The sequence below is a fragment of the Tenrec ecaudatus genome, chromosome 10, assembly GCF_050624435.1.
Source record: "Tenrec ecaudatus isolate mTenEca1 chromosome 10, mTenEca1.hap1, whole genome shotgun sequence".
In the NCBI taxonomy this organism is placed as follows: Eukaryota; Metazoa; Chordata; class Mammalia; order Afrosoricida; family Tenrecidae; genus Tenrec; species Tenrec ecaudatus.
Genome location: NC_134539.1, coordinates 154495602 through 154523317, shown reverse-complemented (window position 1 = coordinate 154523317; position 27716 = coordinate 154495602). Strand labels below are relative to the sequence as shown.

At 56.2% G+C, this 27716-nt stretch overlaps 1 protein-coding gene across 3 annotated transcripts in view; it reads left to right on the top strand.

Annotated features, from left to right (window-relative positions):
- The window catches only part of MXRA7 (matrix remodeling associated 7), a 35063-nt gene extending 7910 nt beyond the window's left edge, over positions 1–27153 (top strand). Inside the window, exons 2-5 of one of the 3 annotated variants that reach the window (XM_075562264.1) lie at positions 10421–10484; positions 14720–14813; positions 16201–16281; positions 18868–20599. In XM_075562264.1, coding sequence (XP_075418379.1) covers positions 10421–10484; positions 14720–14813; positions 16201–16234 — 192 coding nt within the window. In that variant the 3' untranslated portion in view covers positions 16235–16281; positions 18868–20599. Of the gene's footprint in view, positions 1–10420; positions 10485–14719; positions 14814–16200; positions 16282–18867; positions 20600–21961 lie in introns of those variants that run through there. The other 2 variants (XM_075562266.1, XM_075562265.1) reach the window with 2 other exon arrangements.
- The last annotated feature ends 563 nt before the right edge of the window (positions 27154–27716 follow it).

The window sequence follows — 27716 nt, the reverse complement described above, 5'->3', positions numbered from 1 at the left end:
TGTGCCCTTGATGGAAACGCGGGAGGCATTTGCCTTCGCCTCCAAGGACAGCCACCGGGCAGTGGCTTTAAAGAATCGAGATTCATTTCCATTGAGCACCTGGAAAGAAAATCCCAATTTGCTCAAACAAGGTCACATACACTGGCGCAGGGGTTAAGGCTTCAGCATATCTTTATGGGAGCCACAATTCCGTCTATAACAGCCCCCAGGACGCTCCTTTTGCTGTGAGCCCTGGAAGACAGCAGCCCCCCTGGGGTAATGCTGCTCTCAGCCTGAACAGTCAGCATGCTGCTACATCTCTTAATCTCTCTCTCTCTCTCTCTCTCCCTTTCTTTTCATCAGTTTCTCTCAGACTTGGAGTCAGTAGCTCTCCCAGTCTTTGCCCTTTGCCTTTTGTGGGCACACTCAAACCCAAACCACCCTCCCTGCCTTCGGGTCGACGCTGACTCACAGGGGACCCCTGTGCATTTTCAAGACTGTCAGTGCGACTGGGAGTAGAAAGCCCTGTTTCTCTGCCGCGCAGCAGCTGGTGGTGTTGAACTGCCAACCTTGCCGATCACAGCCCAGCTCGGAACCATGACACCACCAGGGCTCCCTTGTGGAAGAGCTAGGACCCATCATTACAATGGCAGGACTTTTGGACCTGGGCCACCATCGCTGCCCCCCAGAAAACTCAGACCCCATCATCCCTTTGATCAAGAGTTGATGAAGCCCACCGCTGTCCTCCCCCTGAGGGACAGCTCATGGGGCCAGCAGCCTCCTCAACATGTCCCCTTGGTTTCCTAAAGAAGCTGCCTTGTGCCAGGAGAGCCCTTAGTTTCCAACTGCCACCATGCCGCCCCGCTCACCCCGATCCCGGGGGAACCCCCTCCTCAGTATTCCTCAGAGGGGGCCTGGTGACACACCAGTTAGGCACTCCGATGCCCATCGAAAGGTTGGTGGTTCTGACCACACCCCCCACCCCCGGCAGCTCCACGGCAGCTCTGCTCTGTAGACAAGTCTGCCCTGCACACAGGTTTGCTGTGAGTCAGATCCCACTCAACGTCACCCAGCAACAGTGATGTTCCCTGTGGCCACTCTCAGGGACTGGGGCCCCAGACCCACGAGCGCCCCATGTTCTCTCCCCACCCCCACTGCTCTCCCTCTGTCAACCTTTCCTATCCGCTCATCTCCAAAATGCATCCACCACGTCTCTCTCCCTGCCCTCTGCTGGGAGGCGTGCCTCGTCCGGGTGTGCAGTCTCCGCCCCCCCTCTGCTCTCCCCACTTCCCCACGCCCCACCCAGCCACCAGTGTCACCATTATACCATGCAAGCTCCGCCCGCGACCCCCTGCTTAAAGCCATACCCCTCTGAAGATACCCAGTCTCTGCCCACTGCTCTCCATGTCCAGCAGGAAGGACCCAGCCACAGCTTAGAACCCACCCACACCCCACCCACACCTGCACCCCTGAGCTCGCTTGTGGCGCCTTCTTCTCCGGTCTCTGGGTCCTTGGGGACATCTTAGTGGACGTGAAGCCTCCCGTGCACACGCTCCCCAAGGTATCATCCTCCACGTGGCTTCCGTCACAGCGCCCAGCGCCGCCTGCAGTCATCTGTTATCGCCAGCTCCTGCTGCAGGCTCGGCAGGCAGTCCGCACGCACTCATACTCGCTGAAGCAGGGGGCTGTGCCCACACCAAGAGACGAAGCAGGAAGCGGGTGGGCGCCTCTGGACTCAGGAGCAGGTGCCCCGGGAGGGGGACTGGCAGGAAGAAGCCTTCTTAGCATCACCCCTGCCTGGCACCTCCCACCCGTGTGCTGGCAGCTGCCACTCCCCTCAGATCAGAAAAGAGCAAGCTAGCTGCCTAGTGGCAGCCCCTGGGGGGGTGCCGAGAGGGGGGTGTGTGTGGACTGAAGATTCCGCTCAGACTCATCCTCACTCAGGTTAGCCTTTCTGAGACTGTGAATCAACACTGCCCCATCTTTCTCTGGTTGGTAGGGTCAAACCTCTAACCTTGTGGTTGGCAGCCAAGTGCTTTAGCCACTGTGCCACCGGGGCTCCTGCTCACGTGCGCCTGCACACACACACACACACACACACACACACACACACACACACACACACACACACACCCAAGACCCACAGAAATGGAATCGATCCCCACTGGTGAGACAGAGCAGACCTGCCCCACAGAGACTGAGTCTTTATGGAAACAGCGCCTTGGCTTTCTCCCTCAGTGCAGCTGGGGGGTGGGTGGGTGTTGAATCCCCCGCCTTGCAGTTGCCGGCCCAGCACTCAACCCACTTGCCATCTGGGCCCCTCCGTTAGCCCCTTATTTTTGTTCTCCTTATCTCTGAGCTGCAGAGAGGCTTGGGGGATGGAGTAAGGAGGGACATGCCTCCCACAGGCACTCCTGGCCACCTCTGTGCTCCTGCAGCTTGGACCAGTGAGAAGTCATCTAGCGGAGGGCCCAGCAGGAAGCAGCCCGGTGGGGGGTGGGCAGCCATGGGGTCCCAAGAGGTGGGGGGTGGGGGACCAGCCTCCCTGCCTGTCTGTCTGTCTTGCCTGTCTGGCTCTCTCTCTTTGTCTCTGTCCCTCTCCTCTCTGGCTTCCCGCCACGCCCCCTCTCCAGAGCTCTGCATCAGGGTGGGGGTGGCGGCAGGCAGCTATGAATGACAGATGGCAGTGTGCGGCCGCCAGTGGGTGCTAGGCTGACCCCTGGGCTCGAGGAGCCTCCCTGTCCCTCTTGATGAAACCCTGCCCCCCCAGGCTAGCAGCTGCCTGCCTGAGCCCCCAAAATCCAGCCCCTTTCAGCTCCCGGGGGCCCTTGGCTTGCAGAGATTCTTGGAGACACTGTCCCATTTCTGCTTCTGTGCCGCATCTCCCTCCCTGGGAGGAAAGCCCAAGGGAGAAAGTAGGGTGAAGGTGAGGGGAGGCTGAGGCTCACCCCCCTCAGGAAGAAAGCCCAGGGCCCTGTCCTATGGGGAGACGTCCCATGAGGTAGCAGCTGGACCCCGGTCTGTGCTCAGGGACCTGCTGGACACCTCCAGCTGTCTCAGGTGGAACGGTCCACGACCCAGATTCCCTCCATTCTGCGGACGGACAGCTTAGGATGGGCTTGATGGACTCGCTCCGGTGCAGGGTGGATCCTGCCTCACTGCCCAGGATGATCCCCTCAGTAAGCACGGCCCTCGAGGGGCAAGGCGATCATGGGAGGGATGGGGAGCCCTGAGGGGCTAACCTTGTCCAGCTGCCGTGGCCCTTTGGACAAACGGCAGGCTGAAGGGCAGGCTCCTATACCACCCGGCTCACTGGTCACCCCTCAGCTAAGCCTGGAACCTGCTGCTCTCTGCCCTTCTCCACAGGGGCAAAGGCATAGGTCCTTGTTCGGGCCTCTCTTCGAGGCCCTCATCACACACAGGCAGGTCCGGCCTTCTCCATGGTGTTTCCCTCAGCATCACACACAGCACCCAGTGGAGAGGAAGTTAGCATTGCCGGAGAGTCGCCACAGCCAGGGGCTGGTTTCCCTGGCCAACATGCACCCTCTCTGGCCCTGCGTCCTCATCTCCATGGTCACATTCTGTTTCTGTCTGTTCTCCTGTCTTGGAGGAAGGACAGCTGGACGCTCCCTAGCAGTGAGGATGGTCTTCTGGGACCAGTCCCTGGAAGGCCGTCGAGCCCGATAAGGTTAAGGGTGAGGTCAGAGGAAGGGGAAGAGGAAGACCGTCAAGGGCTGGACGGATGCAGGGTCCGCAACAATGGGCACAAGCGTACTGACGGCTGTGAGGGTGTGCCAGGGCATAGCGTCACTGAGAGGCAGAACAACAGCACGCGTGCTGGGGGTCATTTTGCTAGAATGCAGGTCACCCAACATTGATTGCTTCGAATTGTGCATTGGTATTTGGAGATGGGGAAGCAGTGGATTGTTCAGAATGGAGGGAGTCAACATTCCCAACCCTGGTTAGTACAGATTCCAGGGATACTGTATTCCCGTCACTGCCAACCGGCACAAGCATCTGCTCCCTGAAGGAACTCCAGAACATATGTAGATGAATTCTCCAGAGAAACAAAGCCAGGGCGCTTGTATGTGTCTGTCTACAGAAAGAGATTTCTATCAAGATGTGGCTCACCCATTGTGGATGGGGGTAAGTCCAGGCTGGTTCAAGTCCGTGGGTCAGATGTCAGCTGGAGGCTTCTCCTGCATCTGGTCCGGGGCCTGCTGATATTGATGCCTGATCCCAGGAGCATCAGCAGACTGCCGGCCTCGGATTCACTCGGCTCGGCATCCACCAGCCTGTGGTCTTCCTGCTCCATCGCCCTGCTTCCTGTCCGTCAGCCCCCGCAGCTCCAGGAGTCAGGAGAAGCCTCCCGCTGACAGCTGACCCTGGGCCTTGCGCTGGACTGGACTTAACCCTTCAACGACACTGTGAGCCGTTATTTGGTAGAAACAGCTTTTTGTAGACCTACACACGCAGCACCACTGGCTTTGCATCTCTAGGGAACTCAGCCTACCACAAGCACAAAGCCCTGGCCAGACTTTGGCTCCACGTTTTACATCTAGTCCAAGACTACGCTGGTTAATATGTGAGCCTCGCACAAGCAATTAGTCTGTTTGAGCTACTGATAAACAGTTGGGTGGTTTCTCTTGTTTGCTGTGGTGCACAATAGAGGCCGTTGTACAGAATTCCCCCTCAACATGTTTTCCTGTCAAATTCCTGGAAGTGGGTTTGCTGAGTCAAAGAGCAGTGTCTGAAAAGGCTGCCCCGCCACCGCCAGCACCAAAATGCGTTGCTGTCCGAAAGCAGAAGTGTGGCCCTGGACACGTGACCCACGGACCACGCTGTGAGGAACCAAGGCTTGTGTTCCCGGAGGGCTGGGACTCCATGCCGGCCATGCTAAGTGGACAGAGCCTGTGCTCGTGTCCCCTCCAGGTGCATGTCTTACAGGAGAGTCAGGACACTCCAAGGCCTACAGGGAAGGGCTCTGAATGTGCCCTTGGGCTTGTGAAAACCGTGGAGCTCTCTGGTCTCCTGGGTATCCAGAATTGCAGTTCTGAAGGCTGCGTCTGGTTGCTGTGTTCCGTGTCTGTGCTTGTTGCTGTGTTCCGTGTCTGTGGCCCACCTTACTTTGCGGGAGGTGAGACTGCGCGCAGTAGCCGCGCACAGTGCAGCCGCCCTCCTTTTCTGAGTTGGCCCTGCCCCAGGCGTATAAACTGCTACTCCTGAGGCTTTCGGTCTAACCTTTCAGATGGATGATCCTGAGCAGACAGGTCTTAAGAGCCCAGCATTCCAGGCGGACATTCCTCACTGTTTGGTTTTCAGAAGACCCCAGAGGCTTCTGGATAAAGGGGAAGAACTCAAAATCAAAGAAGAGGCCAGCCTCGTTAGTCAGACGGGTGGGGAACACCCCCCCCACTGTGGCCCGTGGTCACCCATCAGGTCTGGAACTAAACCCCCACCCACACCCTCGTGTTAGAATAATCAACCCTTTAGGATGAAAGGGCAGCCTTGAACCCAGGACCCAGTGCAGAGGGTTAGGAAACCCAGGGAGACCGTGGACCGAGTGAGCCACGGTCCATGGGGTGAGTGTGTGTGTGTGTGCACGAGTGAGTGTGTGTGTGAGTGTGTGCACGCGTGCGTGTGAGCGAATGTGTGTGTGCGTGAGTACGTGTGTGAGAGTGTGTGTGTGTGTGTGTGTGTGTGAGTGTAGACAGTAGATGAGCGGAAGCAAAGGGGATTCACCGTGTAGAATGTCACCCCGATGGTGTGCCCCACAAACCCTCACTAATGCACAGTAAACAAAGTAAGAAAAAAGACATCAGGGGGTGTTTGGGGGTTTAAGGCCTAAACATGATCTCAAACGTTCACCCGCATCCCAATAAAATGTTTAATAAAAATAATAATAAAATCTTAAACCAAAAATATCCTCGGGCGGCTTCCAAAAACCAAACAGTGGTTGAATTCCACCGATCAAGCCCATCTGCGTGGAGAGCTGTGCTCCTTTGAGGGCGAACTGGATGGGGTCAGATTGGCCAGAGCAGCGGGTAGCAGGATGAGATCGGAGCCTGGGGGGCAGTGGTTTATGTTCAGGGGTGGGGTGGGGAATAAGTCAGGAAAGGGGGTGGACAGGCTTGCCCAACTCGAAGCATGTCATCCAGGTCAGCAAATAGTAAGCATGTCATCCAGGTCAGCAATTGAGAAAAAATACTCAATTGCCGTCTGTCCTGCTGGGTATGTTCTTGATGATAAGAAGAAAACAAAAAAAATTTTTTTTAATAAGTAGAAGTTTTCTCAGGACACTAGTTTGCAGGGCTATCTCCAGTCTCTATGACTCCAGACACTTTGAAATGCTATTCTGCTCCCCCCCCGCCACGTGCCTGTCAGTTTGTCACACTCGGGTGGCTTGTGTGATGCTGGGAGCGATGTCCCTGGTATTTCAAATGCCAGCAGGGTCACTCAAGGTGGCCAGGTTTCAGCAGCGCGTCCAGATTAAGAACAGACCTACGAAGAAGGAACAGGCTGCCCACTTCTGGGGCATTAACTGCTGAAAGCTGCATGGGCAGCCTCAAACACTGTCAGAGCTCGTGCCGGAAGATGGCCCCAGACTTTGGCTATCGACCGTCATGACCTGGGTGGGGAACGAACGCCGGGGGAGGAGAGCCTTCCGGACCTTCGTTTGCAGACGGGGACTGACTCCAACGAGAGGGAACAGCTGCAAACATCCACCTGGACTCGTCACTTCGAACCGACGAAGTATGAATCTAGGGAAATCGGAAGTTGTCGAAAGAGCAGTGGAACGCATAAAGGTCAATGTTCTAGGGGTTAGTGGGTGGAAATGGACTGGTATTGGTCAGTTTTGAATCCGATAATCCTATGGTTTGCCCTGCCTAGAATGATAGATCCAAGAAGAATGGGGTCACACTCGTCGTAAAGAAGGACATTTCAACATCTGTCTTGAAATACAGTGCTGTCTGTGATGGGACAGTAGCTACCTGAGTATGAGGAAATCCATCTGATTCAACTATTTTTTTCAAATTTATGCACCAACCACTAATGTCAGTGATACAGAAATTCAAGAAGTCTTCAGTCTGAAATTGATCAAACATGGGATCGAGATTCATTGATAATTATTGGTGATTGGAATGCAAAATTCATCGATAATTATTGGTGACTGGAATTGGCGATTGGAGACAAGAAACAACAGTAGTTGGAAAATATGGTCCTGTGACAGAAAGGAAGCTGGACATCACATGGTAGGATTGCGCAAGACCAGTGACTTCTTCACCTCAAACACCTTCGTTCAGTAACCCAAAGGGCCGCTCCCTAAGTGGGCTTCTCCAGGTGGAATACACAGAAGTCAGATGGATCATACCTTTTGGAACCGATGATGGAGAAGCTCAATATCAGCAGCTGGACACAGGCCAGTGGCTGACCGTGGAACAGGCCATCAATTGCAGGTAGAAGCAGAAGAAAATTAATCCAAGCCTATGTGGATACGACCTTGAGTCTGTCCCATCTGAATTTCAAGAACATCTCGAGAACAGATTAGATGCACTCAACACTAACGACAGCAGACCTGCTGAGCTGTGGGAGGACATCAAGACCATCATACGTGAAGAAAGCAAAGGGTCATTAGAAAGAACAGATCAAAGTGGACGTCAGAAGCGACTGGGAAACCTGCGCTTCATTGCGGAGTGGCTCAGGCACACGGGCGAAGCAATGCCGCCCAAGAGCTGACTGGACAACCTCAAAGGACAGCCTGAGAAGACAGAGCCAAACAGTGCAGTGGCCTGTGCACAGAGCGCGGGGTAGAAAGCCAAACGGGAAGAGCACGCTCAGCATATACATGGAAAGAACCCAAGAAAAACTTCAAGCCTGGAGTCGCTAACTTGAAAGATTCTATGGGCAAAATATTACATGATTCAGGAGACATCAAAGGAAGATGGGAAGAGAGAACGAGGCAACATTCCGCCTTTTCAGGAGGTGGCATGTGAACAAGAGCCAATGGCGCTGAAGGGAGAAGTTCAAACTTCTCAGAATGCAGTAGCCGAACAAGGCTCCAGGAACCAATGGAGTGTCACGGAAAGGTTTCAGCAAGCTGATGGAGCCCTGGACTCACTCACTCGTCTGCGCCAGGACGTTTGGAAGAAGCTACTTGGCCAACTGACTGGAAGAGTTGCGTATATTTATCCGTTCCAAAGAAAGGCGGCCCAACGGAATGCACAGGTTGTACAATTAACAATATCATTAATGTCACATGTAAGTAAAATGTTGCTGAAGATCATCCAACAGCATACGCAGCAGTACATTGACAGAGAGCTTCCAGAGGTGCAGGCTGGATTCAGATGAGGATGTGGACCAAGGGACATAATCGCTGTTGTCAGATGGATCTTGGCTCAAAACAGAGGATACCAGAAAGATGTCTGTTTATGTTTTATTACGACTACTAATAATATTATCAGTTGGGGGTTAATACATAAATCATTCAGAATTTCAATCACTTCAAGTAGAATGTAGAGTTGCTACCACAACCAGTTTCCTACCATTCCCTTTCTGCGTGGACCCCTTGACATCGCCTCCCTTTTACCCGCCCCCTCCACCGCTGTACCCCTTCCCCCTGTTTGTGTTTTATTGATCATGCAAAGGCATTTAACTGTCTGGCTCCTCACAAACTATGGATAGCTTCGAAGCTGTCACGGATTCTGTCTTGCTTGGATCCACAATCAGTGCTCATGGAAGCAGCAGTCAAGAGGTCAGATGACTCTGCATTGGGATGTTACTGACCCATAGTGTTATCACTTGCCTCATGTCACCGGCATATGAAAGTTGGACATTGAATTAAGTATACCGGAGACGAATACCGAAAGAGCAAACCCATCTGTACTGGAAGAATTAAGGACAGAGTGCTCCTTAGAAGCAAGGACGGCGAGATTTTGTCTCACTTACTTTGGACATGTTTTCGGGAAAGACTAGTCCCTGGGAAGGACATCGTGCTCGGTAAAGGAGAAGGGCAGCAAAAAGGAGGAAGGCCCCCAACAGGATGGACTGACCCAGTGCCTGCCACATGGACACAAACGTAAGGACCGTGGTGAGGATGGTGCAGGAGCGGGTGGTTCCCTTCTGTTGAACCTGCTCACTGGCACCTAACACCAACAACTGTCTGCATTTCCCCCCCTGTGATCAGGAGTCTTCTATACAATCTTTGATCCCAATGGTCACTCATGGTATCGGCACCATCTAGTGAAAGCCTCAATCGGAATCTGTCTGCAGGGCCATCTTCTCTATCATTGACAGGTCATCCATATTCATCATGCACCCCTCTCTTAACCCGTGGGTCGGGCCGTGGTCTTCTCAGTCACCTGACCCACGCCGCGGCACTTCAACCAATCAAATACACGTGAAGAAAGAAGCCCACAGAAGAATCGATGCATGTGGTGAGGATTATCAACAGTACCGTGGACGGCCCGAAGCACACACCAGTCTGCCTTGGAAGAAGCCCCACCAGAAAGCTCCTTAGAAGCCCGCCCGGCGAGCCTTGGTCTGGACGTGTTCTCAGAAGAGTACAGGGCCTGGACAAAGCATCATATTTGAGAACGTCAGCAGGGGGAAGAAAGGACGATGGACGGACACAGTCGCTGCCACAGTGGGGCTCAGACATACCTACCCTGTGAGCCTGGGGCAGGGACCGGGCGGCCTCGCATTGTATTGTACGTGGGCTCGCCGGGGCGGTGTTTTGGTTTTCGGTGGCGATTGTCATCGTTGTCCGCTGGGCCTCTATGTCATCATTCCTCTATCGCACACGCCCCCTTCGACGCCCCGCACGTCTCCTCCACCCTCTGACATTCCTGCACGTTGAAGTCATGCCTGCCTTCCATCCAGGCCAACCGGAAACACTTCTCCCAGCCAGCTGTTTATGGGCGAGAGCGGGGTGGCGGGGCTGCAGGATGTAGAGTGCCCCAGGTTGGCACATGGCCGCTGGAAATCGGGCGAGGATTCCGGAGGACGTTAAGCTCCTCTGGGATGCCCAGCCTGGCCCAGCTTCGCTCTGCTCTTCCTGTGCCCGTGTCCCACTTGTCGAAGCCAGGGGTGGGAGTCCCTGGTCCTTCCAGGGGCTTTCACAAGCACCCGCCTGGTACAGGCAGAAGCAGGTGTCTGCTTGGCCCAGGGGGCAGCATTGAGTCAACACGCAGAGTTTGCTTTGATGTTGACCTGTCCCGTCCCCCCCCCCCCCCCCGTCCTCCAAGGACGCGATGGTGTCCTGCTTCGTGTCCAGCTGCCCCTTCCTCTACTCCTCTCCCTTTGGCCCTCTGCCCCCCACCTCCTGGAGACGGCCGCTCGTTTCTCACGTGCTCCCCACACCTCTCCCCTTTGTGCTCCTGGAGGGTCCCAGTCCCCCAGAGGACAGACCCAAGCACTGCTGACCTGTCTCCTTGTCTGGCAGGAGGAGGAACTGGACCCAGAGGGTGAGAGGAGCCTGCCCCAAGAAGAGCCCGAGGAAGAGGATGGTGAGTGGGGTCTGGCCTCGGGGTGCCCCCTCTCGGCCTTCCCTGAGCGCAGGCTACAGGAGGTGGGTGTGGGGGCTCTGTGGGAGGAGCTGAGAGCAGAGCCGGCCTCAGCCCCAGGGTGTCCCAGCAAACGCCTGTGCTGTGCTGGCCCCTGCCTCCCGTCATCCCTTGCAGCTGTCTTCACCTCTTCCGCCTTTCCATCTGTGACTGTGAGTTGTCTCCAGGTAGAGGGGACGCCCTTGACAAGGAACCCTGACACCCCCAGCACCCTGACCCTCTCTCTGCCCCGGTGGCCTCTGTTCTCACGCTGTGGAGGCCAAGAGTCCGGGCTCAGGGTGTTGGCCACGTTGATTCCTTCCGAGGTCCTGAGGGAGATGGTCGGTGCCCCAAGCCTTCTCGTGACAGTTGGCAACCCTTGGTCACCCCTGGCTTGCAGGTCACTCAGTCTCCACCTCCATCGCCACTCAGCAGCTGGCGTATGACCCCCTGTTCCAGCATGGCCTCAGGGGGACCTGTGACATCTTGAAAGGCCCCCCGACCTCAGCAAGCTCACGTGCACAGATCACAGGAGCAAGGGACTTCAGCAATTCTTCCCGGGGACACCGTGTAATCCCGGGGTGCCTCCTGTCACGCTCTGTGCATCTGACTCCTCTCCCCAAGGGTCCCTGACCCATTTTACAGAGACCAGCAGTCCACAAGGGAGCCTTGGTGGCGGGGTGGCTACGCGTCGGGCTGCTAACGACAAGGGCAGCAGCTGGACCCCCCAGCCGTTCCGAGGGAGAAGGACGAGGCTGGCGGCTCCTGTGAGGAGTGACAGCCTTGGGAGCCAGGGGGCCAGTTCTACCATGTCCGATAGTAGCCTTCGCCCCGACAGTAGTGAATTTCATTTGTTTGTTTGGAATAGCCTCTCCAGGATCCTGGTGAGCCCTGCAGGTTAGTGGTGGGCTGGCTGCTCACTGTAAGGAGAAGCAGGGGGCTGACTGCTCCCTGAAGGTTCCAGGGGGCTTGGATTTGAGTTGACTGTCTTCTCAAGGGGCCCTGGTAGTGCAGTAAGGTAGCACTTGGCTGCTAAGGGAAAGATCCGCGTTTGAATCCACCAGTCGACCCTTGGGAGAAAGATGTGTCCAACCTGCTTCCCTGTTGAGGTGACAGCCTGGGAGGGCGGGGGTGGGGGTGGGAACCAGGAGTCTGGATTGTGTCGTGTGTGTGTGTGTGTGTGTGTGTGTACGCGCGTGCGGTTGAATGTCCTCACAAAACCTCCCACCAAAGGCTTCCAAGAGGAAACGCCTGTGTTCCCAGTGGCTCCCGCTGATGGAAGAGCTGTTGGCTCCCAGGGGCGCCTGAGAGGGAGATGGCTGCCGTCCCCCGGGGCCTGAGGCAGATCGGGCCTGGGTTTTGTGATCCTCTGATGGTCTGTCCTTAAAACACTAAAAAGCCAAAGGGCTCCGAGCAAGGACTCTGCATGGGTGCAGTGGAGACGGCGTGGGGGGTGGTGGAAAGTGGGAGGCCCTCCGGCCAGCCAGACTGCGCTGCCTCTCAAATCAGCTGCTGGCCGAGGCAGCGGAGAGGGGGGTGCATGAGTAGGCTGGATGGTGGGGCCTGGGGCGGGGGTTGGGGAGCGTGGGTTCCTCCTGAAGTCACAATGAAGAAGGGGGAGGATTGAGCCCTTGGCAGGCAATGGGGCTGGGGAGGGATTGGAAAGGGGCTTGAGGCACCCTCCAACAGGGGGACCTCATCCCCCCAGTTCATCCTCTAGTTGGGGTGCACTGCATCCAGGACCGCTGAACTCGAGCCCAGGAATCCTTCCTTGCACATGGATCCTGTGAGTGACGTGGGGGCTCCCCCCCAACACCCCCAAGTCAGGCAGAGATGGGGGAGTTGACACTGTATCTTCCAGATACAGCCTAGGGCCCCCCCACCAGATGACAAAGGTGTCACCCTCCTCATCTGAGCTGCTGACCCAGTATGGGCTCTGCTCCTGCCGTTGTGGCCGGGGTAGAGGGACTTCCCGCATCAGTGGCCTCAGCATCCATGGGCCCCAGCCCTCTGCCAGAGTGACTTGCCTGAGCCTGGATTGGGTTCCTGCAGCCTCCTTTCCCGACTCCCAGCCTTGAGGGGGCTCACCCATGGAACCCCGGGGGTCTAGCAGGCTGGCTTCAGTGGGCTATTGTCTTGGATACCGCGTGTGAACCGCGTGTGATTAAGGCAGCGGTGGGGAACCATTTTCTCTGCCAAGTGCAATCTGGATAATTATAATATCATTCGAGAGCTGTGCGACACGATCAACTTAGAAACGAGCCTGGTCCGATATTTCACGAAGTCACCCCTCCTGCGGCAGCTGGGAACCGCTTCCCTTTGGAGCGGCGTGGGATGTTAGCCGGGATGGGTGCGTCCCAGGGCCTCGGGTGGAATGCCGGTGCTGGTGAGGCATCCTGAGAGTGCCACGGACTGCCGGAAGGACAGACAAAGCCAGCCTGGATGAAGCACGGCCAGAATGCCGCAGACCTGTGGTCATGAGAGACCAGTTGCGGAAAAAGGACAGCGTGTTGTAAAACAGGGCGGCAGAGGAGAAAGCAGACCCCCGACAGGCTAGATGGACACAGGAGCTGCAACCATGGGCTCCCCGGGATCGCCACTGTGAGACCGGCGCAGGGCCGGCCGGTGGTTCCTTCCGTTGTGCAGACGGTCGCCAGGAGTCAGACCCGGCCCTACAACACTTGAACAACAACATATGGCCCACAGACAGGAAGCTCTGGGGCTGCACAGTCCCGCCCTACTGGGTCGCTATGAGTTAGCATCCACTGGCGAGCAGTGGATTCGGTGGTGGTGGCTTTTTGCCCGTTTGTTGATCTCATAGAGGCAGTATCTGTGGTCTGGCCCCAGGGAGGGAGTCTCCAAGGAATGTGTGTGTGTGTGTGTGTGTGTGTGTGTGTGTGTGTGTGTGTGTTGGGGGGGCGCTCAGGGAGAAGGGTGGGAAGCAGGTTCTAAAGCCAAAGCCAAAGCCAACACCCAGGATGCGCTGCATGGCCAGAGGGAGCCCCTCTGGGACACTGCCACCTTTGCTCCCTGAGTTCACCTGCCTCTCTGGCAGCCTGGACTACACAGGTGGCCCAACAGGGCGTGGAGGTGTCTGAGACCAGACACTGGGGTGTAGAGAGGCCAGTGCTTCTAGAACAGCATCTGGCGGGCAGTGGTTACTGATCTCCTGCAGGGAGGGATGGAAGTTGGACCAAAGGAGCTACCTCTCCTGGGCCCCACTTGGGAGGCCTGGGGTGAGGACGGTGCTTCTGTGCCCTATTGCTGGGGGTTCTCGCCTTCAGTTTATGCCAGGCGACAGTGTTTGTTAAGACCCTCCTCTCAGTTCTGCCTCCTTAGCCTGTGTCCCCTGAGCCCCACTCCCTGCTGGCTTGCTCCCCAGTGCCCAGCATGGGCATGATCTGTGCTGTGAAGCCCTGCCTCCCTGTCCAGCTGCAGTGTGCCCCCTGGCTCCACCCGCTGCTGTGTGGAGGGCAGATGACAGATTCGGGGGGGGGCATCTGTGACCTTACCCCCCAATTTCATAGCTGATTTCAAACACTGACCAGCAGCCCAAGTGGTCCCTGTTCCTCAATGCAGTCTGCCAGTTCTCTGTCTTCACATCGCAACCACTGTATGTGTGTGTGTGCATAGGGACCCTGGGGTCACAGTGGGTTAAGCATTCAGCTGCTAGTCACAGAATGGGCAGTTCAAGCCCCCTAGCCTTTCTGTGGGAGAAAGGTGAGGCTGTGTGCCCCCACAAAGATTCATAGCAATGGCAATAGACTTAATTCTGGTGTGTGTGTATGTGTGTGTGAGAGAGAGGGACCATCTGACCTTTCACTTCTGCCTTCAGACCACCCAGACTTTGGATTTCTGGACCCCTAGACCCGCCTTCTCAGGCCGGGAGGTGGGTGGATAGGCTTTCTGGGTGTGTGGCCCAGTCTATCTGTTTCAGGGGCACGGTGCCCACTAGACCTGAGACCCGGGAGAGGGGGTGAATCACTTGGACAGATGGTGTGCCCTGATGCTCAGACAGAGCCCCGTGGCCTCTGCTCCTAGGTGTGCACTGTGCCAGGTCAGGTGTAAGGAACGGGAATGGGGGCTGCCAGGTACCCCGATGGAGAGGAAAATGCTTGCCCTGGGGCTGGGGGCGTGCAGGGACCAGCTGCCCTCTCTGACCTCCAGAAGGGGCCTCTCACTCGCCCTTCTTCACGCAGGTGACACCTTCTCCTTCAAGTACAGCCCCGGGAAGCTGCGGGGCAACCAGTACAAGCAGATGATGACCAAAGAGGAGCTGCGCGAGGAGCAAAGGTACGCAAAGGAGCAAAGGCGGAGGCGGGGCAACCACAGGCCAAGCCCCCGTCAGCCCAGCCCTCCTCCTGGGGCTGAGCTCCCGCTAGAACCGTGGTGGGGTCGTGGGTTAGGCCGGGGCTGCAGTGCGAACCCACGAGCTGTTGCGCACGAGAAAGAGGAGGCTGTCTGCTCCCGAAAAGATGGACAGCCTCGGAAACTGACCTGGTGGCAGCGAATGTGGTTTACTCTTCTGCCAAAGAGCCCTGGTGGCGCTGTGGCTTGGGCATTATTGGGCTGCTAGCCATAAGGTTGATGGTTCGAACACACCAGAAAGGTGAGGCAGCCGGCTTCTGTGAAGATGTCCAGCTTGGGAGATTATAGGGAGCGGTTCACCTCTAGGGCATTAGAGGGTCACGCTGAGTCGCTACCGACTTGAGGACACTGTGTTTGGTTTTGGGTAATTCAGCCAAAAAGAGCCCTGGTAGCGCAGGGTTTAAGTGCTGAGCTGCTAACCCCAAGCCGGGAGAGGGGGCCCACCGCGCACGTTCCACGGGAGAAAGACGTGGCAGCTGCTTCTATAGAGGACAGCCCGCGGGCACCCAGTGGGGCAGTTCTGCCCTGTCCTGTAGGGTCGCCCCCTATGAATGAGAAGCCACACGATGCACACAGCCATCATCTTGAAGCCGAGCCCAGCCTCCCTGGGGAGCCACGGGTGGGGGGGATAGCTGGGATAGGGGGGTGGGAGGAGCCTTCTGCGGGTTCCCCTCCCCCACCTTGGGAAAAGCTTTGTGTTGCCAGGGAAGAAGCCCCAGCAGGTCCACTCGCTCACTCCCTCCCACGAGTTCATGACAAAACCAATTTGTCAGCGGGGACAATGCGGAGGCTCACATTCATCCGGGCACCGTCGCCCCAGCAGCTCCCTGCCCACCCCCCACCCTTCCTCCGCCTGCCTGCATTCCGCTCAGTGGGGCTCAGCCGCCCCCACCCACCACCTGCAATGCCCCCGGGGCTTGTTTGCTCATTTCTGTCTGGCCTGTGAGGGTGGCTGGGGACCGTAGGTGATGGGCCTGAGGCCAGCCCCTCTCCTGTGCACCCAGGCTGGCCAGCCACACCGGACCCCTGGATGGCCTCTCCCCAAAGCCTGCGTCTGAAGGGGCTGCAGGGATACGCTCTGAGCAAACCCTCCCCACCCCCACCCTCCATCAGCCTAGCAGGTTATTGTTTCAGAAGGCTGACATCAAGGACCCTAAGTCAGACACTTGCTCCGGGGAATCCAAGCCACCCTGCTGGGCGCCTGGGCGCTGGCTCCTTCCGATTGCCCCACTCTCTGTGGAAGGCGCCCCGCCAGTGCCCCCGCCCCGGCCCACCTCTTGCTGTGACCCAGTGTGCTGCCCTTCTGTTGCAGGATTGAGCTGACCGCGGACCTCACTTCCCTGTAGCCAGTTCCCTAGGTCCTGAGCCACAAAAACCCTTGCAAATTCTTTTGGTAAGGAGATTGGTCCCCTAGACTAGCTTCCCTCATCCTGTGCTAATGCGTCCCCAGCACAGCTGTCTAAACCTCCCCTCCCCCACCCCTCCATAACCAATTAATAGCCCCTGAGCCCCGCCTCCTGCTCAAACTCCCAGAAGCCCCTCTCGTGTGTCCAGTGGGCGGCGGGTGGGCTCTGCTTCCCTCTGGTGAGGCTCGGGAGAACTGCAATGGCTGGGCGGGGCCTCTAGCCGGGGCTGGGCTGTCCAGTGCAGATGCTGCCCGGTTAGGTGAGGGGTGTGGGGGTCGTGGTGTGGCCCAGGCTGGCGCTGCTGCTCTGGCCCTGAGAAGTAGCACAGGGTCAATCCCCCAGAACCATCTGTGCCCCTGAGTTGTGGCACAGGCAAGCTTTTGTGATAACCAGGGCATGCAAACTCCATACAAGGCCCGAGGGCTAATCTGGCCTACCTGCGGGCGGTCACTGCTGTCCCTGTTTCTGCAGCTGCGTTTGTGTTATGGTGACAGAGTTGAGGCCTTGCGGCCCGTGACGCCTAAACTAATCACTACCCGGCCCTTACTGGTGCAGTTGGCAACCCCTGGGTGGGGGGCAGGGTAGGGGGGCTGGAGTCTGCCATGCAGCCCCTCTCCTGGCCCTTGTCACATCTGCTCAGGTTCACTGTGCCCTGGAGGAGACAGAGCCCCAGGACAAGACAGGTGGTGAACCAGAGGCCAAGCTGGGGTGGGATGCGACTCCACTGAGCTGGGAAACGGGGGAGGGAGATTCCCTCCTGCGATATTCAGGCAGAGCAGAGGCTCTGGGGCCCAGGATGGCCTGGCTGCCCCCCCTCCCGCCCCCCACTCCCCGGTCTCTGAGCTACCGACTTCTACTTTTCAATTCTGAGGGATGGAGGCCGTGCCCAAGTGAGGAGCTGCCCCTTGGAGGAACAGGGCATCCTTGTTCCTTCACCTGCAGTCACCTTCCATCCCCAGGCCGAGAAGGAGGGTCAGGTGGACTTCCTGTCCTTGAGGCGTGACAGCAGGAGTTCATGTGTTTTCGCTCCTGCCAACCCAGCATGCTCCCTGCAGTTCCGTGGCATGTGTGTGCCCTTGACACCTACTTGCTCCCTCCCGCCCTGCATGTGCTCAGCCCAGCATGGGCCCGGCCCTGCCCTGCCCTGTGTGGTTGCCTTTGTCCCTGGAATGCTGGTGCTTGGGGTTGCAGAGGCTCGTCTGTTTGGCTTGGTCTTTTCATCTACAGCGCAATAGTTCGCACGGGTCAGGGGTGCTGGCGAGTGCTAGGGTCGCCCCATGGCTGGTGGGAAGCAGAATCACCTGTAGCTTATCGCCAAGCCACCAAGAGCACAGCAGGGAGAGGGCGGCTCTTGCCCTTCTCCTGCAAAGAATCCCTGGGCAAACCTGGACCTATTTCCCACCGCCTTCCTGGCCCTCAGGGCAACCCCCATCAAGCTGCACACCAGTTTGCAGAGAAGTACGGCAAGTCCCCATCCCTAAAGCTATACTGAGGTCAGGCTCAGTCTCTGGAGCCTAGATCCAGAGTGCTTGCTTCCTGGGCTTGCTCAGAGATCTATGTCAAAGACCGTCTGCCCAGTCTCCCAGAACCTCCGTGCACATGGTTTCAGGCCAGATAAGAAAGTGGGGACCTTACAATCCTTTTGAGAAATCTCATCCTCAGAACGGTTTCCTGCGCCCAAGACACAGAAAGTGGTCCCATTTGCAAACGTAGAGGTGCCACATAAAAAAGGCCTGGCGGTGACCCCGTCTGCCCACCTGCCTTCCAGGCACCTCTTTTCTCAGTGCACATAGTGCCACCATCCTGAACAGGGTCTAGTGGGGACAGTGTAGCTGTTCCAGGGGGTGCCACCCCAGCTCTGAGGGCGGAGCCCTTCCCCTCACTGGCGAGGCTGGCAAGGCCTGGCTGGAAGGAACAACAGCGTGACCGTCCATCTGTTCACTGCTTATGGCATCAGCCCCTCCCACCTTTCTGCCCAGGGCTGTAGACCAGCCTGACCCTGATGGGCCAGGGACCCAGAGCCCTAGGGTGGCCTGTAAGAGGACTATCCTTTCCTGGAAATGGTCTTGGCTCCAGAAGACAGGGTTTGATGCTGTCTCAGGGAAGGCGGATGCTCCCCGCTGGACTGGACTGTTTCTAGCACCTGTGAGAAATGCTCTTACTCTGACACTCCAGAAGAGGGCGCCAGAGGACAAGCCCGGATGCCCGCGACCCATTGCTCACTCAGCAGCGTGAGCTCCCTGCTCCTCTAGCCTTGGCAAGGGGCAGGCGCCCTGTTGGCCTCACCCAGAGGGGCGAACCGCAGCCCTGGGGAACTGAGCTATGGGCTGAGGGGAGCTTGCCAGCCCCAGCCAGCTTTATGGAGCAGACTAACTTGCTGCAAGAAATGAGAATTAAAATCCTGTGTGTGCAGAAAAACCTACATTCCTGCATCCTGTGGCTTCTGCAATCCCAAGCTTCCTCCTCCCTCACCCAGTCCCCGCCCCTGTCCCCCTCTCCTCTCTTCCCACGGTGCTTAAAAGATGGAACAAGTACAACAAGTTACCTTTTTTTTCTCCCATTTCTCTCTACAGAACCGAAGAATCACGAAGTTATCCCTAGCTTCCTCTAAAGCCTTTCCCTTTGGGCGTCTTGAAAGCTAGAGAGAGCAAAGTGGAATCCTCCCAGAGGGCAGGTCTGCAAGCAGGCTCTGGGGGGCCAGACAGTACCTTCCTTCGACTCTTCGAGATGAACATTGTAGAGATGTTCACATCCCTGCCTCACACCTGGTTCCCTTGGCTCCGAGGAAAGGGTTCAAGAGGCTTATCTCAGACGACCCTGGGCTTAGCTGTGTTGTTTTTTAACCATTTACCGTGTGTTTTTTCCTCCCATGATGCAAACGCACGCATAGGACCCTCACAGATCTCATAAGGGGCGAATGCAGGAGGCTGCTGCAGGAGGCTGTGCAGGGTTTGCTGCAGGAGGCTGTGAGGGCCTGCCTTTAGGCCCTCATGTGTGCACTGTCTGCACCCAAACACACTCACCTGGCTCTTCGTGGGAAACCCAGTTGCCAGCAGAGTCCACTCTGCCTCGCAGTGATGCAGGGGCTTCACGGGGCCTTCCAGCAGCCGAATCTTCAGAAGCAGACTGCCAGGCCTTTCTTCCTAGGTGCCCTGGGCTGGACTTGAGCCTGCACCCTTTTGGCTAGCAGAAGAGAGGGCGTGCACTATCTGAACCACCCGGGGACACCCTCCACGCCCTGGGTATCATCCGTTGCAGCGACTTTGACGCTTTCGATTCAGACTAGCCATTCCTCTCAGAACCCCCGCTCGCTTTGACAGAGGAATGAGGCAGAGCTCCCCCTGAGCTTGCCCACTCAGTGGAGGTAGTTGTCCATCTTTCTTCCCCATGGGGGGGGGGGGGGGCTAATGTGCATGCAGACTCCTCCTCCTCTCCAACTGGCTCAGCTGTCGGGGACAGAGATGCCATACCGATGGCTGGACTGCAGAGAGCAGGCCAGATGCTGAGCTGGACCACGGTCCTTGTTTTCTCTTCATGGCCGCCCTTGTTGCTCAGGGGCCTGTCCACCGATGCACTCACCAGCTCAGCAGGATCACCGCCTTCCTGGGCGGAAGCAGTCATCGTTCCGTCCGTTCAGAGACTGCCTTTCCTGGGGGACGTCTTAGATGAGTTAGCACTTTCCCAGATGAGCAGACTCACTGCCAGCCCGGCTTGCATAGGGGTTAACGAGTTGGGACTGCTCCCTGCAAGGTCAGCAGTTCAAAACCACCAGCTGCCCCGTTGGGAGACATTTGTGTCTTTCTCCTCCTGTAAAGACTTACGGCCTCAGAAACCCACAGGGACGGTCTACCCTGTCCTATAGTGTCACCATGAACCGATGGAATGATCAGAGTGGGCCCCAAGTGCGTTTCTTGGGTTTTACATTTGACAGTATATCAAACGTATTGGTAGTTCTTAGACTTTGTTGGTAAGCGGTAGATCTTATATCTCCCCCCTCCTCGAACTTTAACAAAGCCCAGGCATGTCAGTGTCGTCCCTGAGCGAGAGCATGTGACTTTCCGCTGCTGGTGACCCTCTCCGGGCCTTCCCCTTCAGTCCAGGGGCTGGGGGCCAGTCAGCTGTACAGTCGACGCCCTCCACACCGAGCCACCTGACGCCCGAGAAGACAGACTGGTGATCACACATGTCCCCAGTCAGCAACAGCAATAGCCTCGTCGTCCAGACAGGTCCGGCCTGGGCCCGTGCTCGGGGGCGGTACCTCCAGTCTTTGTTGAGTCCAATAAACGTTGAGTAGACCATCTTCAAGATGCCGTGTTTCTTCGGTTTGGCTTTGTCAGGTGCCCTTGTGTTCTGTTTCGTTTTCTAAGTCTCTTTCAAATCCGTTCAGGCTTGAGCTCCTGTCCATGTTGACGCGCGTGCCCTCGCCCCCCAGGGAAGGGTGAAGTCAGAGCCTGTCTGGACGCACGGAACCGTGCGTGTTCGCTGAGGGAGAACGTGGCTGGGTTGTGTGGCTCTGTCCAGGAGTTCCGAACACACCCTGCGTCTCCCGTGGGAGGGAGCAGGGCTCCACGGACTGTTTTGTCCTCAGCCCCTTCTGGCAGGAGAGCTGACCTTGGGGATGACCTTGCACAGTGACAGTGACTGGGAATCGAGCCATGAACACATCAGGTTCTAGACGCCGCACTGGTGAATGCCAGCCTTTTTCTGCATGGAAGATGGGGGTGGAGGAGCTGGGCTTATAGAGGGAACTTTAGGTTGGGCCAAACCAGGCAGATTTGAGGCAAGTGTTGGGGCTGCGGGACTGGAAGCTGCAGCAAAGGCTGGAGGGACAGGAGCTAGGGAGAGGGGGAGAGGGGGGTCTCTGGAGAGGTGCTGAAGGTGGCCTGTGCCCAGCGGTGCTATGGGAACCTGGGGAGGGAGAGAGAGCCAGGATGCTGTGCCCAGTGGGGGCGAGTACAGACACCGAGCAGAGCAGATAGAACCACGCTCTTTGGTTCTGGCTGGGGAATTCCACCTGGCTGTGTGTGTGTGTGTGTGTGTGTGTGTGTGTGTGTGTGTGTGCGCGTGTGTGCAGGGACATGCCCTTTGCCAGTCAAACAGCCAAGGATGCTCCCTGCCACCGCCCCTTCACTGGTCAGGCAGGCCGCCCGGCTGGTCATTTGGACAGGGCGGCTGCTCACTGCGGGAGCCTACAGGAAGACTCAGAGGGCACCCCTGGCTGACACCCCACAGGCTGAGTCTCAGCTCAGCCTCACCCCTGTGGGCACCCACCTTCCCACTAACCCAGCCGGCGCTGGCTCCCGCTTTGTAACAAAGCTGTTCCCAACCTGTCCTCGTCAGCTCACACGTCCCTCCGTGGGATTGCCCCGTAGTGTGCCGTCAGTGCTCTGGTGAGACGTAAGGGGAGGCTGGCCCCCAGAGGACCGCAGAGGGCCCCCAGGGGGGACCCCAACCCTCCAGGGAAAACCAGGTTCTAAACTATTTAGAACCTTCTACGGAGGGAGCCGGTTTTGTGTGGTCATGTTACCATTCTATGCTGTTGCTCTGTTCGCACTCTGGAAAGCAGACGTGGCCCTACGGAGGGGTGTGTCACCGGCTGGCCGTGTCCACGGTGTGTCCCCACCGCGAGGGGGGGCCGCCATCTTCCTTGTTGTCCTTTCTTGGCAGAGTGCAGAGAGAGCAGCTGGACGCCATCTTCAAGCTGATGAAGGACAACGAGGAGACGTTCGGCGAGATGTCCGACGGGGACTTGAAGGAACAGCTCCGGCTCTACGACATGTAGGCCGTCGTCAGCTGGCCGCCCCCTCAGATGACCGTGCCGGACGCCGGCGCCACCCGCCACCCACTTCTCATTGCCGACTGTCAGCTTGCCCCTATCTCCTGCCCATCTGTGTCGACAGACCACCCACTTCTCATTGCCAACTGTCAGCTCGCCCCTATCTATCTCCTGCCCATCTGTGTCGACAGCCGCCTGGGGCCTGCAGGCTGGGGGTTGGGTGTTTTCTGCAGAGGAGAGAGGTCCCGGGCCCTTGGACCTCTGCCCGCTGGTGAGGTCCCACCCTTCCCCCAGCCCTCCTTCCCCCAGCGCTGCCCTCGAGCAAAATGAACTCTCCCACAGGCCGAGGGCAGCCCGCAGCCTGGACTGGACCCAGGGGTTCTACAGGAGAGAGAAATGGGACACAGTGGGTGAGGGTTGAGCTGCTGACTGGATGGTGTGTGTGTGTGTGGGGGGGGTATTAAACTCAGCAGCTACTCCATGGGAGGAAGATGAGGCTGCCTGCAGCCCTGAAGGTGACAGCCAGCCTGGGAAACCCTGGGGGCCGGTAGCCGTCAGCACAGACGTGTTGGCTTTGGTTTTGGCTTAGCTTTGAGGAAGATCACCCAGCCCCGTAGCTGAGGCTGCAGCCTGGTAACCCATTCTTCCCGAGGAGGATTGCCTCAAGCGCCTCTGGTGGCAGCAGGTTAGAGGTTGCAGGCAGCAGGTTAGAGTGGGGGTGTTCTTTTAGCAAAATCTACTTCAAAACTCTCCTCTCTTCCCCACCGCCCTTCACGAGTTAGGATCCTGTAAGGCAAGAGGGGGGAAACCGATTTTATTTTTTCTGCCAAAGCCCATTTGCATCTTGATAACATCATTCGAGGGCCATACACATCAAACATTGAATTCACGCACCCCAACGTGAGGGCTGGGAGTCCTGGTGGCACAGTGGTTACGCAGTGGTCTTCGATCCCCGTGGGCAGCAGTTCAAAACTATCATCAGGAAATACACTGGACTTTCTACTCCCGCCAACAGTTGCAGTCTTGGAAACCCGTGTGTGTGTGTGTGTGTGTGTGTGTGTGTGTGTGTGTGTGCGCACGCACGCACATGCCACGAGTGAGCAGGGCTCGATGGCGGGTGAGTTTGGTTTTTGAGAATGAGCTGGTCAGAATGGCTTCTCTTGGCGAAGCCTGTGACCAGAGCTGGTCTGAGACGAGGCTTCCGACTCTCAGAAACAGTTACGGTCTCGAAAACCCCAGGGGCAGTTCCACCCTGTCCTGCCCGGTCGCGGAGAGCGGGATTCCTCTCAGTGGCAGTGAGCTTGGCTTGGGTGGGTGGGTGGGTGTCATGCGGCCTGTGGGCTGATTGTTCCCAGCTCTTGCTTTAAGGGTTTCTCCCACTGAAACCTGCGCCCCCCCTTCAACGTCCTGAGGCAGCTAGTGCTCGCGAAGTCCCGGGAAGAACTGGGCTGGCCGCTGGACATGGGAAGAAACAGCAGGTCAGCTGTTGCCGATGCCATCAAGGTGACTGACCAGAGAGACGTGCCCGCAGGTGTCCTAAGCTGGCCTCTGCAGGAGGAGCGTTGGGGGCTCAGAGATGAAGCTGCTAACCACAAGCTCAGGGGTTCAAGGGGCATCCATTCTGCTGCGAGGAAGAGGGGGCCCTTTGCTCACGTGGAGATGGAAAGCCTTGGGAGCCCAGGGGCAGGAGTGCTCTGTTCTTCAGGGTCGCTAAGAGTTGGAATCGATTCCACGCGGAGGGGATTTCTGAGTGTCTGAGTGAGCAAGCGAGTGTACAACCTGTCTCTGGTCACCCACTGGCAGAAAACCCCTCACTTCTCAAGACAACTGAGTTAGGCAGAGGGCACGCTACAGGAGAGCCGGGGAAAGTTCAAGATCATGTTTGTTTGCTAAAATAAAACTAAGGTAAAGCAACACCCAAAGACAAAGGTCTGATGCTGACAGCCTCGCGTCTCAGAACATTCCCCCGACTTTCCTCATTGCGGGCTGCCAGTGGCTCTCAACCTTCCTCATGCCGCGGCCCTCTGACAGTTCCTCAGGGTGTGGTGACCCCCAACCATACAATTTTTCTTTTTTTTTTTTACATAGAAATTATGTGTAAAAAAGTTTTAAATCATTTTATTGGGAGCTCATACAACTCTTATCACAATCCATACATACATACATGGAGTTAAGCACATTTGTTGCCATCATCATTCTCAAAACATTTGCTTTCTACTTGAGCCCTTGGTATCAGCTCATTTTTCCCCTCCCTCCCCGTTCCCCTCTCTCTCATGACTCCTTGATAATTTATAAATTATTATTTTGTCATATCTTACACTGTCCGACATCTCCCTTCGCCCACTTTTCTGTTATATGTAGATCCTTGTAATTGGTTCCCCCTTTCTACCCCACCTTCCCGCCACCCTCCCGGTATCACCACTCTCACCACTGGTCCTGAAGGGATCATCTGTCCTGCATTCCCTGTGTTTCCAGTTCCTCTCTGTACCAGTGTACATCCTCTGGTCTAGCCAGATTTGTAAGGTAGAATTGGGATCATGATAGTTGTGGGGTGGGGAACATTTAGGAACTAGAGGAAAGTTGTATGTTTCATCATTGTTACACTGCACCCTGACTGGCTCATCTCCTCCCCTCAGCCTTCTATAAGGGGATGTCCAGTTGCCTGCAGATGGATCTTGGGTCCCCACTCCGCACTCCCCCTCATTCACAATGATGATTTTTTGTTCTTTGATACCTGATTCCTTTGACACTTCGTGATCACACAGGCTGGTGTGCTTCTTCCATGTGGGCTTTGTTGCTTCTGAGCTAAATGGCTGCTTGTTTACCTTCAAACCTTTAAGACCCCAGACACTATATCTTTTGATAGCTGGGCACCATCAGCTTTCTTCACATTTGCTTATTATGCACCTTCTTTGTCATCAGCGATCATTTTGGGAAGGTGAGCATCATAGAATGCCAGTTTAATAGAACAAAGTGTTCTTACATTGTTGAGGGAGTACTTGAGTGGAGGCCTAATGTCCATCTGCTACCTTAATACTAAACCTAAAATATATACATAGATCTATTTCCCCATAATATATAAATATATTACATATGTACATGCCTCTATTTAGACCTCTATAAATGCCCTCTGCCTCCCAGCTCTTTCCTCTATTTCCTTTGACTTTCCTCTTGTCCCACTATCATTCTCAGCCTTCATTTGGGTTTCAGCAATTCCTCTTGGTTACATTTCCCTTGATCACGCCCTACCAGGCCTCCTACACCTTCCTCACCACCAATTTGGGTCACTTGCTCTCTTATCCCTGGGTTTGTTAACACCACTTCCTTTCCCCCCTCTCCAATGTCCCCCCCGGAACCATCAGTCCAGTTGTTTTCTCTTCCAGATTGTTCATCCAGCCTATCTTATTTAGACACACCTGCGGAGATAATAACATGCACAAAAACAAGACAGAGCAAAACAAAGCAACACAAGAAAACAAAACAACGAGCCAATGACAAAAACAACAACAAAGAAAAGCCTGTAGTTAGTTCAAGGACTGTTTGTTGGCCTTTAGGAGTGTTTTCCGGCTGAGTCTGAGGGGGCGCCACGCCCTGGCCCCAAAGTCTATTTTTGGTATTTCATAAAATTATTTTCGTTGCTCCTTCTTAACTGTCATTTTGCTACTGTTATGAGCTGGGTGACCCCTGGTGACCCAAAGGGGTCGTGCCCCACAGGTTGACCTTTCTCCTGGCTTCTCCTCTCTGTTACTCCCATCCATGTTGCTTCTTGGCTGACCAGACACACAGTACTGAAGCTTTGCTTGGGTCTGCTGGGATAGCCAAGGGTCGGGCTCTTTCCTTCGATTTGTACATTGTCAAAAGATTTTTTTCTTCTCGCGTCATTTTTTTGGGTCAGTGCTTTGTTTTATGATTATCCGTTGTTTATGCCCCTTCCCGAGTGTGAGCGTTTCCCTTCGGAAACCGCCAGACCAAACCCATCACCATCTAATAGCTTCCGAAGCACGGCTGCTGACCGAAGGGTCAGCGGTTCACAGCCAGCACCTGAGAGGAGGATGCGGAGGATGCTTCCTACGGCTGCACAGCCCTTTCCTGGTTGGCTCGAGACTGGCTTGGCGGGGTTTTCAGCTACACAACAGCTCTGTCTCTAAGGGGCCCAGTCGCACTGGGGAGGGACACAGCCCTGAGTCCTCAGCCACTGGCGATCAAAGGGTGGCGCTGACCACGGGCAGAGTTCCGAAGGGAAGGGAAACGGGGCACACGGAGGGAGTTGGGATCGGCGATGTGACATGGAGGGTTTTGTATGGAGGGAGTCAAAACGAGGTGTGTGAATTGTCGAATGTCGAAGAACCGGTCATCCATCAGTACCTTCCCCCACTTTCTCTGACCCAGACATATGAGGAACAAGTCCTCTGGGGGGAGTGACAGAGACTATGGCTAGAGGAGCCACGTGAAGCAGTCACTGCACCGCAGCCACGCTGTTCCCAAGTGCGCAGTCCAAGACTGACTCCAAATGTAGCCTGGCTCGGGCTTGCACCGCGAATCTCGGTGCTCATCTTCCTTGTGCTGCGGGGGCTTTTGCTGTAGACCCCCTCTCTGCAAAGGATGCCTGGTGGCACTGTGGGGAAGCACCTAACAGGTGTGTTAGGACAGATTGACTAGAGAAAATAATCCAGAGACACTCATGTGTACGAGTGCATTACATCAAGATGTAATGGTGCATCCATAAGACATCCCGGCCCAACTCAAGTCCCTAAGTCTGCTACGAATCCATTAAGTCCCTCTTCAGACGCACGCAGCCACAGGCAATGATGCGGAATGCAGGAAGATCATAGGCTGGGGGTACACACAGTCCTGTGGATCCAATGGTGACGGCAACATCTTTACCATCTTGGGCCTGGGGCAGCAACCCGGGTCTTGGAACCCGCCCGGGAGCTCAAAATGCTCCTGTCCCTTACTCTGCTCTCCTCTCCCTCCTGATAGTTCTTTCCCTCAATAAACTCTTTCTCAACTTCACAGTCCTGGCTGAATTCCATCTCCGTTCTGCACCTCCATTTTCTCACCTCTCATCTTGGTACAGAAACCCGGGAGGAGGAAGAGGTGTCTTGATGCGCCCCCGCCCACCCTTGGGTGATTGGGGCACCCTTCTCTCCTCCATCCCCCTTCCCTTGGACCAGGACCTCTCAGCTGCCACCCACCTCAGCAGGGGTTTATCCTGCTGCTCTAGTGCTAAGAGGAGCTGGAAATAACTGCCTTCCCCTGAAAGGGTGCGACGATAAGACCAGTCTCCCTTGTCCATCTTACTTCTCTGTGTCTATCTTCTCTCACGTGGCCTCCAGCCTTTTGTCTCTGTGTTTACTTCCTGGGATGCCTGCTGCTAACAGAACCTCTGGCCCTGGGCCTGACTGTCACTGCACCTTCTGAGTGGACTGGAGTGCAAAGAGTGTCTGAGCTTTTTCTACCTGTTTGTGTGTTTGTGGCTCTGCAGCGCCTGCTCCCAGAGCTGTTCTGAAATCTACTTCCTCCTGGATTGACCTCCATTTTACCAGCCACAAGGCCAGGTCTCTCCCCGTCCTTGGCTTCTGTTGTGTCTCTCACTGATCCAAGGTCCCTGTCTGCCTGGTAAAGCTGCAGGCCTGTGCCGGGGAC